The 17,182-nt window shown below is 42.3% G+C and overlaps 1 protein-coding gene across 4 annotated transcripts in view; it reads right to left on the bottom strand.

Annotated features, from left to right (window-relative positions):
- ARHGAP26 (Rho GTPase activating protein 26) overlaps positions 1-17,182 on the bottom strand; it is a 473,410-nt gene that overhangs the window by 82,500 nt on the left and 373,728 nt on the right. For all 4 annotated transcript variants that reach the window (XM_027546098.1, XM_027546101.1, XM_027546099.1 and 1 more), the window contains exon 19: positions 7,582-7,720. In XM_027546098.1, the coding sequence (XP_027401899.1) occupies positions 7,582-7,720 (139 nt within the window). The remainder of the gene's footprint in view (positions 1-7,581; positions 7,721-17,182) is intronic.

The following is a 17,182-nucleotide window of genomic DNA, read 5'->3' on the forward strand; positions in this document are numbered from 1 at the left end:
TGATAACTTACTTTTGAGGAGGGACACTCCCTCCAACCTATGGTTCCCCGATAACTGAGAAAGCCCACACACAGACTTGCTGATGTATTGCTGACAATACAGTTTCTTCTTTCCCACTACTTATGGGAAAAGAAGAAACTGATACAGTTACTTATTTTTATACCACAACTCATTGCAAAATGGGCTGAGAGAGTAAAATGAAATGTATGATTAGAGTGTTTTTAATAACTTAAAAATTAGTTAATACATAATTAATATGTATTTCTCTCTAGTTTAAAAGCACAGAACGGCATACAAATACTCCAGATATATTCTGGTGCATAAAAGTCCAGTTGTTTTTCTATACACAGAAATAGGTACTTATATAAATTTTTTTTTTCTTTTAACAAAGTAGGATAACATAATGCTTAATGCTGTGATACCTTTTTTGCTCATATAGTGATAATGCCAGAGATAGCAGCCTGGAATATGTTCTTTTTAATTTTTAATTTTTTCCTGCTTTCCACAGCATCACTTTCTAAGGGCCACATCATCTATGCAGGTCTCAGTCACACATGGTAACCACACACAATTAAGACAAGAGCCACATTACACCTTACACTCTGTGTGACAATAGGAATTCCTGTGGATAAACATACTGTCTGCCAAAAGAAACAGGTGTGTCTAGCGCGCCCAGGATCTGCAGAGGCTACCTGAGAAAAGACACATGCCACAGGTTCGACAGCTCTGAGAGACGCATTACATAAACCTCTGAATGGTACAGAGTCCCAGTTATTTTTCAGCAAGGGAGACACATGTGTGAAGTACATGAGCTGAATTCTCAACCTCTCCCTGGCCTGTCTTGGAAAGGGTCCAGGATGAATTAACTGAACTAAGAGAATTAATCAAAGCTATAATCTCAGCAGCTATTTAATAAGATCGGTGTAAAACAAAGACCAAGAATCCATTCCAGACCCACCAAGGCTGCACAACCTTGGCTGCTGATGTACTGGCACTCTAGCATTGAACGGGCTCTCTCTGGGTCAGGGCGACCCTGCATTACTCTCACGTATGGGCCTCTCCTTCGGAATCTGCAGGCTCCAGAGAGGGGATATTTTCTTAGTCAAACATAAAGTAGGACGCCTGACGGTAATCATCATAATCGGAGCTAACATTTATTAGGTGCTTACTATGTACGAGGCTTGCTGTCAAGTATGTTACATGCACTGGCTCACTTAATCATGGCAATTACCCTCCAAGGAAGTTATTATTAGTGATCGATTTTACCGATGAGCAAATGGAGGTTCATAAATGAAAAGTAATGAGCTCCAGGTTGCAGAGCTGGTAGCAGGTAGAGATGGCATTGAAGAAAAGTGTGGCAACTGCAGAACCCCAGCTTTCAACCACCACCAGGCCGCCCCAAACCCTGAAAGAAAATCTAGAGATACTCTGCTAATGACAGAAGACAGGCAATCTGGACCATCCCTCCCCTCCTCAAGCCAGTGCTTCTCTAATCCTTGCTGGCATTAGCATCACCAGGGCACTTTTGAAATGACAGAGGCCTGAGCTCCAGCCATTACCTGATTCAAAATGTACTGGGGAGGAGACCAGGCGTCTGTATTTTCAACAAGCTCCTCACATGACCTTAATGTATACCCAAGTTGAAGAACCACACTTCCAAGAAACGTATTTGAGGACCTGAGACACTGTGGCTGTGGTTCCAGACCACTGCAACAAAGCCAATATTGCAACAAAGCAAGTCACATGAATATTTTGGTTTCCCAGTGCATATAAAAGTTATGTTCATACTACATTGTTGTCTATTAAGTATATAATAACACTATGTCTTAAACAACAATGTACATACCTTAATTAAAAAAAAAAACTTTATTGCTAAAAAATGCTAATCATTATCTGACACCACGGGGTTGCTATAAACCTTTAATCTGTGGAAACGCAGTATCTTTGAAGCACAATAAAGTGAAGTGCAATAAAAAGAGGCATGTCTTTGTAGGTACTAAAAAGCTGGGACAAAATAATAAATGTTACCTTGCAACCTCTTGGAAGAAATCTTAAAAAGTATAAGACCTGTGTGCTTGGTTCCCTCTAATCCTCTGGCTCTGCCTTCTACAGTTGTGAAAAAAGTACAGCTTGTGTGTCAGTACCTTTCACCTAGACACACCAGTCTAGCCTCTGCTGTATGATGTATCTGCATGGAAACTTGGAGATTAAACAGTAATCTCCTTTGCTACCATTCATCTGGCAGCACAGATGAAAAACCTCCTTTCATCTCCTCTGAGGTGATCACAAACAAGAGTGATTGCCTCAGCCCAGCATATTAAGCGACTGCTGAATGCACACAGCTCACTGCAGAGTTGCCTTGAGATGGGGGTGAGGGAGGGGAGTGGCCGTGGTGTGGCTGCTGCCTGCCACCGCGCGTAGTGAGGAACCCATTCCAAATGGTCCAGCTGCCTCTGTGGCAACGCTGGGCACTGGACAGATAGTTTTTCTTGCTTCTTTAACTCAGTTTAGAAAGGTTTTCACTTTTGTGGCTCGAGAAGTGACAGAGGCACCCTTCTGGAGACAACATGGTAGGGGGAAGGGACGTGGCCTGGGTCCAGATTCCTCCTCTGCCAATGCCCTAGAGCCCCAGTTTACTTGTTTGTAAAATGTGGATGATGAGAACCTACCTCACGGGGTGATGAGCAATTATAAGGATGAGATGAACTAACACTGGGAAAAGGAAAAAGCCACCTGGAGAAGACTCCAGTAACTACTCTCAGATTAAAGCAGAGGAGTCTTAACAGAGGTGCCCAGACACACAACTGGTCTACCCTCATGGAAGGAAACACTCCTTTTGGAAAATAAGACACGTATCTGTGAACATCAACAGGTCAGATACTTTCATGACAATCTGAGACCAGAGTGTTGGCACAGATTCACATCTAAGAGGAAAAAAACGGGCTCCAACTTCTGCACAGGCTGGGGACACTGCAGTGAGGTGAGGGGAAAACATGTGCCAATGGAAAGCACCTACTCTGTGAATTTTGGGCTCACCAAGCTTGTCAACTGGGGGCTGAAGAGAAGGCTGACCCACAACCATAGGAAATATTAAACTGCAAGTGTGCCAATGAGATTGAGAAAAAAACATAAACAAGAGCAGGCGCACAGACATAGAGAAATGAAGCTCTGGCAATAACTTACGACGTCTGAAGGCACAAGGGAGGCACATGGAGGTACCGTGGCGGGGGTGTGTGTGTCCCCACAGACGTCATCCCTGTAACAAGAATCTGAAGAAAGGTAAGGTCACGTCAAACCTGGAGAGGTGTCACAATGCACCCAAGGTTTTCAACATGAAACTGACAGATGATTGGTGAGTGTCCACAATGATATAAAAACCAACAGGCAACATCTGAACCTGATTCCAGTCGACTGGACAGAAGAATCTTGAGTCTGTGTATGTTAAGAGGAAGGATCTCAATCAAAAATTTAGAGCAAGATCTATGGACTCCAAACTGTGGTACATGTTCCAAAGTTGGGACATATGACAATTCTAAGGTTTGATGTGGATGAACATTCTTTAGCTTAACAGTTACTTATGTTTCAATATTTAAAAATCCATGTATTTAACAGACTGGTTCCAAATAGGGAAAGGAGTATGCCAAGGCTGTATATTGTCAACCTGCTTATTTAACTTATATGCAGAATACATCATGAGAAATTCTGGGCTAGATGAAGCACAAGCTGGAATCAAGATTGTGGGGAGAGTTATCAATAACCTCAGATATGCCGATGACACCACCTTTATGGCAGAAAGCGAAGAAGAACTAAAGAGCCTCTTGATGAAAGTGAAAGAGGAAAGTGAAAAAGGTGCCTTAAAACTCAACATTCAGAAAACTAAGATCATGACATCCAGTCCCATCATTTCATGGCAAATAGATGGGCAAACAATGGAAACTGTGAGAGAGTTGATGCTTGCTCCTTGGAAGAAAAGTTATGACCAACCTAGACAGCATATTAAAAAGCAGAGACATTACTTTGCCAACAAAGGTCCATCTATGCTATGGTTTTTCCAGTAGTCATGTTTGGATGTGAGAGCTAGACCATAAAGAAAGCTGAGCACTGAAGAATGGATGCTTTTGAATTGTGGTGTTGGAGAAGACTCTTGAGAGTCCCTGGGACAGCAAGGAGATCCAACCAGTCCATTCTAAAGGAAATCAGTCCTGAGTAGTCATTGGAAGGACTAATGTTGAAGCTGAAAACTCCAATACTTTGGCCACCTGATGTAAAGAACTGACTCATAGGAAAAGACCCTGATGCTGGGAAAGATTGAAGGTGGGAGGAGAAGGGAACAACAGAGGATGAGATGGTTGGATGGCATCAATGACTCAATGGACATGAGTTTTGAGTAAACTCCAGGAGTTGGTGATGGACAGGGAGGCCTGGTGTGCTGCAGTCCACGGGGTCGCAAAGAGTCGGACACGACTGAGCAACAGAACTGAATGTTTTCATGTATATTAAAGAGTAATTCGGTAAGATAACAAAACTGATATTTTAGAAATTTTACTGAATAGGATGAGTCAATGTAAAGAAATGAGGTTCTTTTTTTTTTTTAGAAGTGAGGTTCTTAAAAACTGATTTAAAGAAATGTATCAAACAAACAACTGTGGAAAAGTTATATGGTTGTGCCCCAAAGAGTAGATGAAGGCTTATGTAAATGATGCAAGTTTGGGAAGTACTGAGCTAGGCATGGATAGAGGCCTTAAACTGAAAAACATCACTGTATGGAAATATAAGATTTTTTTTTCACAGATTACCTGCAGAGTCTTCACCTGTACTTTGATCCCAAAAAGTAAACAGCGATGTGCTTTGATAAAGTCTTCCATCTTTGTCCATAGATCAGACAAAGGGGAGGGTTTGGTGTGTGGCAATAGTGCCCTGCCACCTGCTCATGTGACAGTGGTGAGCGGCTGCACTGCAACCTAGGAGGAGTGAGTGCTGGCAGAACCTTCAGCTCCTGGCCAGGCTTCCTCACCCACTTCTCCTACGGTGCTTTCCAGGCCAGCCTGAGTACTGTTCTAATTTCCTGGGGAGCTGGGGGTTCCAAAACAAACTCTAAAAAGTATATTATACATACACCCTTATATACTTTTCAACAACAATGTTTCTCCCAAGGAAAGGAGGAAAGCTGAGCATCCCGCAAGTATCCTCACACACGAGCATTCAGCCTGTTTCCAGGGAGGGTTTCCTCCTGCTCTCAGGTTAGATCTGCTGCTTCACTGTCTTCCCATCTCACAGCCTCCTGTCCACTGTGTTCAGACAAGGACAGCTTGATCTGCAGCTTAGGCACGTCTGCCTTCACACATCCTTAACTTTCACTCGCCGCCTCGTGTGACAGAATTAATCTTGAGAAGAGATCTAATTGATTTTCTCCTAATCGCCACCTTCTTTCTTACATGCTCTAGAATATGCTTTAATCCATAGCTGCCTCTGTTTCCATCTAAGCATCAACCTGGCACTTTTTCAAGCTTAGAGGAATTTACTAATATCATCTGATCTGTCCTGAGCCGCAAACGTACACTGCTTAGCACAAAACCTTAGGTGACCGTGGCTGTCCTGGAAACATGAGAAGCTTCTCACCCCACAGCCAGATGCTGTGTTCGTGGCAGATGAGGGTGAGGCCAGGCCTGTTGCAAGTATTCTCTGGGACAGACCACAGTGAGAACGACCCTAGCCAGATACTTAAGGGGAACACAGGCTACTGTCTGAAGGGAAGCCAATTGCAGTACGGGGTCAAAGCCCTGAAACTGTACCTATCTGCTGACCCAGGGATTCTTCTAGGAATTTATCTTAAGGAAATAATCATAAATATGAACAGATTCAGCTACAAGGACGATATAGTGGCTTTATTCATAAAAACAAGGTATCTGAAACAACCCAAGTGGATGCACCAAGGTGTGGCCACATTATGGGATACAGCAATCTCTTTAAAAGTAGTGATCCTCCAAGGTGGGGAAGATTTGTTCTCAGGAATAATGATAGGAAGGCAAAGGGATAGAAAACATTTTAGGTAACAAACAGAAAGATGCCAATCCAGATATGGAATGCCTTCCCTCCTCAAAGCCAAGAGGATCAATTTTTTCTGATTTGTGATTTTATTGTAACTCATAGAGAATATTGTTATTATCATATAATACATAACAGACATATCATATTTGTATAAATATATAAAAAACATACAGACTACATATTAATATATTAAATAAAAATATATAATAATTATATAATAATCATAGCACTTTCACACCCCCAGCATTTACGGAGCACCATCTGAAGTGCTTTAATCCTCACAACAAACCTGTGAGGTAGAAAACCATTATCCCTGTCTTGCAGAAGAGGAGTCTGAGGCCCTGCAGTAGCAGAGAGCGGGCCCACGTGGCACAGCCAGGGAGCATCGAGCAGGCTCTCACCCAGGCCGCTGTGCCCACAGGCACTGTCAACCATCACGTTCTCCTGCCTCCCCAAAGACACATGTCTCTGTGAGAGCAGCCATCTGCCGACTTACTGTCAGCTATTCACCTGTCTACTTCTGTTACTCAGTCCTGAGCTCCTTACAGACAAGGTCACGGTTTTATCCTCCTTGGTTCCTGCATGTGATTAAACAGGAACTAATGATGATGGCAGCAGCTTTCAGCCGGTCATCCTTGCCACGTCCTGTGGTAGCTGTTTAACGGCATAAGTTTGCTGAATCCCCATCACTTTACTCTGAGTTAGGTCCTATTAACCCTACTGTACACACAAGTAAACTGAAGCTGAGAGAAAGTAGGAGGCTTGCCCAACACTGTCACTGGTACAGGAGCCCAGGTCTGCCTGCCTGTGGGCAGTGCTGGGGCCTTCAACCCCCCTCGTCCACCACTGAACTCCCTCATTACAGGAACTGAAGAGAAGCCACACTGGAGATCTGAGAGCCCAGTAACCCGATTGCTACAAAGTACACAGAAATCCATAAGTGGAAACAAGATTTGATACAGTCATGGTGAGAACCCTCTGCTATTTGGAGAAAGGAGGGTAGTGCTCTCTTATTAATCTATTAATTAATTCCACATGCTTAGTAAGTATCTACTGTGTGCCAGGCCTGGGAGAAGTGGAGGGGAAGTAAAAGCAAGCCAAACAAGGTCCCCCAACAGAGAAAGCCCCATTCCAGTAGTACGCGTGACTCGTGCTAATAAGCATAGAATTACAACCTGAGAAAAGGAAGGAAAACTGGTTCTAGCGGAGCCAATAACAAAAGAGGGGCTGAAGAAGCAGCGCCTGAGCTAAGTTTTGACTGTGTGACTGGAGGAAAAGAGGCTCAGCTATCTGCCCACAGGAGATCTGGAAAGTGGATCCTGGACAGTGCGGCTCCTTGCCTTTCATCCTCAGCACCCCTGCTTCCTGTCCTGTCGAGGTTACTCAGCCACAGAACCTGGGAGGGCATGATGGTCAATACACTGTCCTCAAGGACACAAAAGGCAGCAGCTCACACACAAAGGCAGAGGTGAGTTCTCTGGGCAGCAGGGATGAGGCCAAGGTGTCCCCAGGGCACCCTATGCAGTGACTCACGTTTCTCTGTCGACTGCACGGTGTGGAAGAGCGTCAAGGGCCTCTCGCTGCAGGATGGGGGTTTGGAGTCGCTGCTCTTCTTCCGAGACAGGTGCAGTTGGGCATTGGTGAGGGGCGCGTCTGGCACGGTGTTAAATATCTGCAAAATAGTTTCATAAAAAAGTTACACACTAATGTGAACCCAGAAGAAAGCACAAGTCTGGACCTGTATGATTAAAAAGTCTAGTGGGGTCTAAGAATCAGCAAGAAAAAGAAAAAGACCATCAGCATCTGTTCAGGACTCTGTTGTAAGCATCTCTAGGAGCTGGCAGGGAACAGTCTCCTTTGGAAGTACACCCCAAGGGTCAGGAACCATCCACTTCCACTTCCCACCCCCTCTGTTATCATTTGCATGGATCTTCTTTCTGTTGTTCTCTCCAAAAACAACAAAAGTAGCCACTGTCTGTGAAAAGGACTTAAAATTTTTTTGATCACCTTTATCTAGAACTGATTAATCAAAATCACTTTCCTGTTCTTCACTGTCCATGGGTCTATTTCCCAGTTCTTAACAACTGCTTCACAATTTTCTGAAGATGTGAAACATGCATTTAAATGACACCAAAGAAGCCCAGAACAGGGCATCATTTTCTCATCCTCAATCATCTCTAGCTGGACCATCTTTTATACTTCAGCAGCTTTGTGTTATCTTTGAGCTGAAAAAAAAAAGGCTGTTTTCCCCAACTCTTGATGACAGAAGTAACATACATACTACAAACTGTTTGGAAAATGTAGAAAAGCTTCAAGAAGAAAACAGAAAAACTCTCCCAATTCCACTATCTAGAGATAACCACTGTTAGCATTTGAATTTTATTTTCACATGAGCTTTTTTGTTTTAAGCTTTCGTTGCAAAACAAAACAAAACAGGTCCACGGTTTAAAAAAAAAAAAAAAAGGTGAGAAGAAAATGACAGATAAAATTCATGACAATGCTTGTCTTTTTTCCTACAGATCCAAGTATGACAGAATTATTATAACAGCTACCACTTACATGGTGCTCACCATGATTACAGTCACCACCCTGCAACGTTGGCTCCCTAAGGACCAGTCGCTGCATGTGTTTTCCATGTAGCTCACTCAGTTCTGAGTGACCCTGAGCGTCAGGTACTGTTCTCATCATTTATAATGAAGGACTGAGGCAGAGAGGTTAAACTGCCACAATTACAAATATAATTACAGATGATAACATAGAAAACCTGTGTCCCTAGATTTTCTAGGTTTCTTTTTAAGTGCATATAATAACAACAACACTAATTCATTCAGCCTGGAAAGATCTTTTGAGCATCTCCTTTCTACCAGCACTCTGGGTACAGCAGTGCTTGAGGCCAACATGCTTCCTGTGGTTTAGACAGTCTGCATCTAGTAGCTGTGATTAACTGAGGATCGACCACGTCAGGTACCACCTCAAGTGCTTTGTATGTGTTATCTCACTTAATGTTAAAATACACTTCTCCACAATTGGAATCCTATTCTTTTTACAGTTTGTATCCTATATGTTTCTTCTAACATTGTATTATAACATTTCCCCCTTCATTAAAAAAATCTTCAAACCTTATTCTTCTTGGCTGCATAATATACCCACTGTATTAAGATATCAACATTTATTGACCCATTCATTATCATCTCATACTCTGGAGTCTTCTGGATCTTCTGTTTCCCAATAATCACAAGTGATGAGAGGAAAGTGGTGGCACCCCCATGCCCCTTGCCTACGGGTGGCTCTAGACACATGAGAATCTTTCCCACGGTTTTCTTTCTTTTGTGCATGCATTAAAAAGCAGAAGTCAGAAGCTGAGATATAGGAAGCTAAGTCATAAGAATGATAAGAATTTCAGCCAAAACAGCTGCTCTCCATGAGTTGGCAGGTCTTTGGGTTCCAATGATGCCAGCCAGCTGGTTCAGTCAGTCTCCCTTCCAAACACAGCTGTCTGAAAACAGTATTACCATATTTTCCCCCAAGGGACTGAATTTTCCACAAAATAAAATGAATCACTACATAGCTGAGTTCATCTGGGGTAAGGATGTAAGGAAAGAAGGAAACTTAAAGCAAAAACAACAAAAACCCCCTAGCTTCCAGGGGAGCTTGAACCCCCAAAATAAGTACCCATGCTACCCATGTCACCAGGCTCCTTCTGAGGATCTTCGAGGAAAGAAAAGAGAAACTATGGTTGTTGCTGAGCTCAAGGACCACAGTGCTAAGACCTAAGCACAGACCTAAGAAGCTCTCTCCCACTTCGTTCTGCGCCCCACCAATCCAGCCAGGGCTGCTTCTAGGTGATACCCTGTGCACCAATAACACTGGCACTTGCTCTTATATATCAGTGTTTGCATCTGCCAGTCACTGTGCTAGGTCAACTCGGTGTAGCCAAGCAGGATGACCATTCCACAAGGAGAGATTTCCTGAACCACATGGCCCAGCAGGAGAGGGGCTTGGATGGAACCCTAGACCTGCAGTTTCCAACAACTCCCCTCCCCATCTCCACAGCAGTTCTCAGCATTCAGCTCATCTTCTCCAGCCAACCTACACTACCAGAGCTGGTGCCCAAACCCACAATACAGATTTCAACAAATGATGATGTCTCTTAACACTCTTCTGCCTCTGGCCTTAAGTACAGCATGTTCCGCAATTCCAAGCAAAAAATATCTGAAAGTGAATTCAAACTAAGTGATAGGCCCCCACCTCCTATGTCTGGCTTCCAAATTTTGTCTTTCTTTTCCGAGTGAGCTACTGAGAATGGGATCCTCGCACAACCACAATAAGAAAAACGATAATGCATATGCAGCATTTCCATTTCAACTGTCACCAGAAAAGTGAGCATTTCCTCTTTCCTAAAAACTACTAGATGCTAGAGAAACAAAGAAGAGTGAGTCATAAGGAAGAACTACGGATTTAAAGAGAGGAGTGGAAAACTGCCTCCAAAACCGTGTTTATACACTGATAAATAGGAGACATGGGAATTACATTCTGCTTATTGGCTATTCTCTCTAAAAGGAAAGCTATTGGAGTGTACTAGAATCAGTTCTAGAAGACAGAGATTTTCTCCATGGGCCAGAGCTATAGTCCTGAAGTCTAGCTCTCTGGGCCTCAGTGCAAGCCAGGCCCAGGCTTTTGAAGAACTTAGACAGGGCTATTTTCAGGATCTAATGGACACATGTGCAAGTGAGCCTGCTATGAAATGTGGAGCGCCAGACACAGGACTATCATCATTATTATTACACATGTATTTTTCCAAGGCACGAGGGCACTTCTGCAAATCTGACCAATTCAGAACAGAAGATACAAACTTTCACTATGGAGTCTGGGCAATCATTCCCCAAACTACTGTTGTTCCTTTAACTCTGAAACTCAAATACATACAAGTTGTTTAAAGGCTGCTCACTGTTGAGCCAACTTCTCAGCCAGGCCAAGAGATGCCTGTGTGCTACGAGACAGCAAAAGAGACACTGATGTATAGAACAGTCTTATGGACTCTGTGGGAGAGGGAGAGGGTGGGAAGATTTGGGAGAATGGCATTGAAACATGTAAAATATCATGTAAGAAACGAGTTGCCAGTCCAGGTTCGATGCACGATACTGGATGCTTGGGGCTAGTGCACTGGGACGACCCAGAGGGATGGTATGGGGAGGGAGGTGGGAGGAGGGTTCAGGATGGGGAACACATGTATACCTGTGGCGGATTCATTTTGATATTTGGCAAAACTAATACAATTATGTAAAGTTTAAAAATAAAATAAAATTAGGAAAAAAAATAAATAAAAGTGAGCTGGAATTCTAAAGAGAATTCGAATGATTCACAATTTTGCTGTTATTCCAATCCTAATCTGTTTGGAAGGGATGACTTCAAAAGAACCCTGTGCAGTTTCCTTCATTCTGATGAGTAGAATCAACATCTCTGCCAAACAATGGAAGTATGAGCTCACGTAATCTCTGAGCAATGGATTTATGGGGCTCTACCAGGTAGCTGAACAATCTACTCATCTCACAGAGACTTTCCAAATTAACACAAAAGCGGGGAGGGGGGGCAAGGTTTATTCCATACCCCAAGTGTCCCATTAATTCTGTTCAAATTTACAAAAGAATTCTGGCTTAGGAATGCCTTAGAAATAAAAGTTATTAGGAAGGCTCTAAGCCTTCTGGAAGCTAACAGGGAGAAGACCATAAAATAAAAATATGATTCTAAATAACTCTCCCAAGTATCCCTAATTTCAAGATTCCTATAAGAGGAATGAGCAGACCTGTAAATACCAGGCTACTGTTTCCCCTTCAGCTGTGTGGCAGAATGGTCAGGGATGGCTTGGCCTCTGCACTCACACAGAGCTGGGCTAAGTCCTGGTCTGGCTGCTCAGCGGGCAGGACTAACATCACCAACACAGACAGTGGCATCATTGCCATGTCACAGATGCAACTTATATGTGGAATCTAAAGAAGTGGTATTATACAAATGAACTTATCTACAAAACAGAAACAGAGTCACAGATACATAATATAAACTATGGTTACCAATGGGAATGTGGGGTAGGGATGAATGGAGAGACTGAGACTGACATATGCATATGCATATTACTATACAGAAAATAGATAACTAATAAGAACCTACTGTATTGCACAGGGAATGTTACTCAATACTCTATAATGAGCTATAAGGGAAAAGAATCTAAAAAAGGGTGGATATACGCATAACTGAGAAGAAACAACAATGTAAATCAACTAGACTCCAATAAAAATTAATTTAAAAAATAACCTAAACATCATCCAAAAAAATAAATATATAGGAAAGGAATTTACCATCATTTTATGGGGAGAATGCAAATAGGCATTGGAGCCATACAGACTTGGGTTCAACTTGGGCAAAAGCCTTAACCCCTCTGAGCTGTTTCCCTTCCGTAAATGGGAATCTAACACCTATCCTGCAGAGATACTGAAAAGTTAATGTATATTAAATGCTGAGCACAGAACCTGATAAAGAGTGGGCAGGAGGTAGAGTTAGTGTAAAGGACAATAAAAATATTCAAAGTTTGTTGAGTGTTTATCATGCTGTTATTCACATGGATTATCTCAGGACTTGGGCTTCCCTGGTGGCTCAGACAGTAAAAAATCTGCCTGCAATGCAGGAGACCAGGGTTCAATCCCTGGGTAGGAAAGACACCCTGTAGAAGGGAATGGCTACCCACTTCAGTATTCTTGCCTGGAGAATCTCATGGATGGAGGAGCCTGGTGGGCTATAGTCTGTGGGGTGGCAGAGAGTTGGACACAACTGAGCAACTAGCATTTTCAATTTCTCTCAGGATTTACCATTATCCTTGGGGCTTCCCAGGTGGCGCTACTGGTAAAGAACCCAGCTGCCAATGCAGGAGACACAGGAGACGTGGGTTCAGTCCCTGGGTCGGGAAGATCCCCTGAAGGAGGGGATGGCAAACTACTCCAGTATTCTTGTCTGGAAAATCCCATGGACAGAGGAGCCTGGCAGGCTACAGTCCATGGGGTCGCAAAGAGTTGGACACAACAGAAGCAGATGTCAAGTTAAGCACTGTCATCTTATAGGTGAGACTCATTGAGACGAACTGATTTGTTCAAGGTCATATGGATGAGTACAGTTGGACTAGGACTTAAGACAGCTTAGCTGGACTGTCTGGGTCTTAATAACCTGTGGCCTTTATATCTGTTATTAATTTGAGAGACAAAAGACAAAATGCAAAGATTATAGTTCTGGAGTCTGATGGATCTGATTTTAGTCACTCACTAGCTCTGTGACTTTGGACAAGTTATACAACTCTGACCTTCAGATGCTGCATCTATAAAAACTCCTGGGACTGAGGTGAGGACAGAAGCACCTAACACAGTTTGACACTCAGTGCCCAAAAGCCATGATTGCATTCAATAAAAAAATATAAAAAGGAAAATAACTGGAGACTCAACAATGAATTATCTGCAGAGGATTTAATTTTTAAGTGCAAATTTAATTACTGTTCTTTGCAAAACATCAATCTCAAATGCTTACAGCAATGTTAGAATGTGCTGTTCTTTCCCCCTTGTCTACAAAATTCAAATTTCACTGCCCACCCCCCGACCCTCCCTTGGGCCCATCTCAACACTGGAGACCGTTGATACTTGTGGGATTTATTCTTAGCCACGTCACATATACATTTTTGTACCTTTTCTGATTCCACCTGTTACATGCTTCTGCAATTTACAAGGATTAGAAGCCTCCCCATAATGTGTGTGGTCTACTCTTTATTATGTGCTGTGATTTTTATGAGAGGAAAATTAGGTAATGATGAAGAGTTCCTGGTCTGTAACTGAAAAGTAGTTGAGACAATAAATCAACGACCGAGGCCTGGGATTACAAGGCAGAAGAGAAAGGCTTCTAGAGAGAGGAGACTAAGCACTTTTCTGAGACACGGTGCATCAGGGTTTCAAGCAATAAAAAATAACAAGTTATGGGCTTATTAATCTGAAGAGTGTCTGCTTTGGAGGTGGAGGACTAGGCCTACACATACCAGCTTACACACTGCCCACTCTTTTAACAACAGGCTGTAGAGCAGGATTGCTCCGGGCACGGCAAGCCATAAATCCAGTGCCTTTCTTCTGGAAAGCCAGGCAAGTCTTAGCAGGGCTCATTTAATATAACAGTTAAGAAGCCAAATTCAGAGGCTACAGGCACAGAGAGGTTTTTTAAGGACAGTTGGAAGTCCAATGTCCTGTTGATATCAGCATTTTGGCCCAGAGAACAACAATTTGGAAAGTAGTTTGTAGAGTTTTATTAAAAGTCCCTCAAAAGGAACCAATTTCATTTAGTAACTGGCCATTTATATAGCTGGCCTGGGTAACCCATGGGAGGCTCTGATTTTCCTTATCTCCAAAATGATTCTATTTCCTATTATCTTTGCTGACAGAGAGGAATAGAGTGTAACATAACAAAGCTCCATCATTACTTGAGAACCATTAAAGAAGCTTCACAGCTCAAATATGCTTGGTTTTTCTGGGGCTTTACTGGTAGGGTGGTGGGGGGAATACACATGTTCAGATCCACAACCTATGAAACTAAGGAAGAACAGTTTACATGGCATTAGACACAACAAATAGAAAAAAGGTCTGTGACAGAACCATTCTGGCCCAGCATAGAAGTAATTCCAGCTTATTTCTAGACCTAACTTGATAGAACCAAAAAGAAGGTGGCACAGTGGTAAAGAATCCACCTGCCAATGCAGAAGACACAGGAGATGCAGGTTTGATCCCTGGGTCAGGAAGGTCCCCTAGAGTAAGAAATGGCATCCACTTTAGTATTCTTGCTTGGGAAATCCCATGGACAGAGGAACCTGGCAGGTGACAGACCATTGGGTCGCTGGGTCACAAAGAATCGGACATGACTAAGCATGCATGCAAAAAGAATGTCCTCGGGGACCAATGTAAGGAAAGGTAACAACAACAACAATAACAAAAAATCAATGAGCAAATGAAAAAAGCCATGGCCATGAGACATAAGATTAGCTTCCCAAGCAGGCCATAGTGACAGGGGTTATCTCCATGGAATAAAGTGTCCAGACATTCTTCTTCATCATCATCATCATCCATTCTGCATATCAACAGCTGCTTGAAATACCAAGAAAATGAAATACAATTGCCCAACACTGGTGAGTTGACAGAAACTATTCAAATCAATTGTATTCTATTAATTGATCTACATTTTGTGTACAAACCCCAACAATGAACGCAATAGATTTCAATGCCACCAATATTTTGTTAAAAGCAGATCAAGGCAATTTGGTGGCCCAAATCAACTCAAATCAAGACAATCTTGAAAGAAACACTATCATTTTAATGGAAATGCAAGGTGGTTTAGGACCTGCTGCTTTTACAAAGGTGTTAAGTGAGGCCATCCATATTTGCTTACTCTTTCCCTTGACCATAAGATTAAAAGTTAACAGGTATGAAAAAGGGGCACTGATCTTTGGGCACTTCTGGGAATGAACAACTCAAAGCTCAACTCTCCTACCTCTTCCAAAGCCAATTGATGGACTGGAAAAAGAACCACGGTAACTGACTTTGTAAAACATCAATAGGCATTAAAAGGGGCAGTACTGATAAAAGCACAAGGTGCCTGGGCACCTGTGCACACCCACGTCGAGCTTCATGTGCAGGAACCTTTTTGAGTGTATGGCCAAAAGAAACACCATGGACTGCCCAAGAACAAGCCAGTCCCATCCCACTAAATATGTGTCAGAAAGTAACAGGAAGATGAAGACATACACATAACCTGAGATTTCACGTCTAACCAAAGCTCTGAAAAGGTGGCAGTTTGTTTCTTGACAGGGTTGTTCTTTCTAGACATTTAAATTTTTCAAAGTCACTGGCAAGGTAACCTTTAAAAAGAGAAATGGAAAAAACTTTGTAAGAAATTGCGGAATTTCTGGGCTTTCAGGTATCTTGGACAATGACAGCATTCAGTATTTTGAAATCTTAACTAGATGCATATAAATACTGGTAACTTCCACTATAACCCCAAGTATGGGCCTGATCGATGTCTTAAGGTGACAAGGTATGAGCTGTTCAACTTAAAATAATTATTACCTCAAATAAGCATGGAAACAGCCAAAGTCTTTGCCCTCTGAACTTTCAACTCTGAAATCTGACCACAAAAAGAGCCAGACTCTCAAGTCTGTTCTTTCGCTTTCATATAAACCATGCTGAGTACAGGGTATGGAGTTGTTGATGGGAAATGATGCCATGAGCTAGTACTTGGGAAGTCTGGCAAGACAACTCAAATAAAAGCCATTAGGATCCTACCCTAGCCTATAATAAAGTAAAGGCTATAGGTTAAAGGTTACAGTCTCTGAGTAAGACTTTAAAAATATATAGCCCCAAGTTTACAATAGTATGATCAACTCTATGGTTTTGTTATTTATCTAATGAGTGATTTTGATATCAGCAACCAAAGTACAATCTGGTTCTGCTTCAGGGATGTTTTTCTCAAGTGCTGATACAATCATTTTATCCCTCTACTTGGAATCCCTGAGAGGTCCCATTTTTCTGGAGCAAACGTCAACCTTTCTCCCATAGCTTTCAAGATCCCTGACAGAGGGGCTCAATCCAACTGTCTGGCATCATCTCCGACCACTTGCTAACATACAAGCTAAGATTCTTCCACAACCGTGTTGTTGTAATACATACGAGTTGATTAATGTTGATAATTGATTAATGTTCTTCTGGAAGGCTGTTCCCACTGTCTCCACTGTTGCTCTGCCTAGAAAACCTCTACCTATCTGTCAGAGGCCAGTACAAGCTGAATGAAATTATTTCTCCTCAGTGGTACCATATAATTTAGTCATTTTATTGAATGTCACTTAGCAAACTGTATTATGGTAAGTTATATCCTGAGAAAACAAGAAAGCCATTGGAAAAAAGATCTTGTCTCATTTATCTTTGGTTAACAGTAGATGTTCAATAAATGACATCATTAGAGATTAACAAGAATAGGTTTTAGTAGCTTGGATTGTGAAAGGAGTCCTAAATTCAACCTTAGTTCCTCTCATAACAAGCTGTTTCTTCAACTCTCTGGACTTCAGGTT

Source organism: Bos indicus x Bos taurus, chromosome 7 (assembly GCF_003369695.1).
Source record: "Bos indicus x Bos taurus breed Angus x Brahman F1 hybrid chromosome 7, Bos_hybrid_MaternalHap_v2.0, whole genome shotgun sequence".
Classification (NCBI taxonomy): Eukaryota; Metazoa; Chordata; class Mammalia; order Artiodactyla; family Bovidae; genus Bos; species Bos indicus x Bos taurus.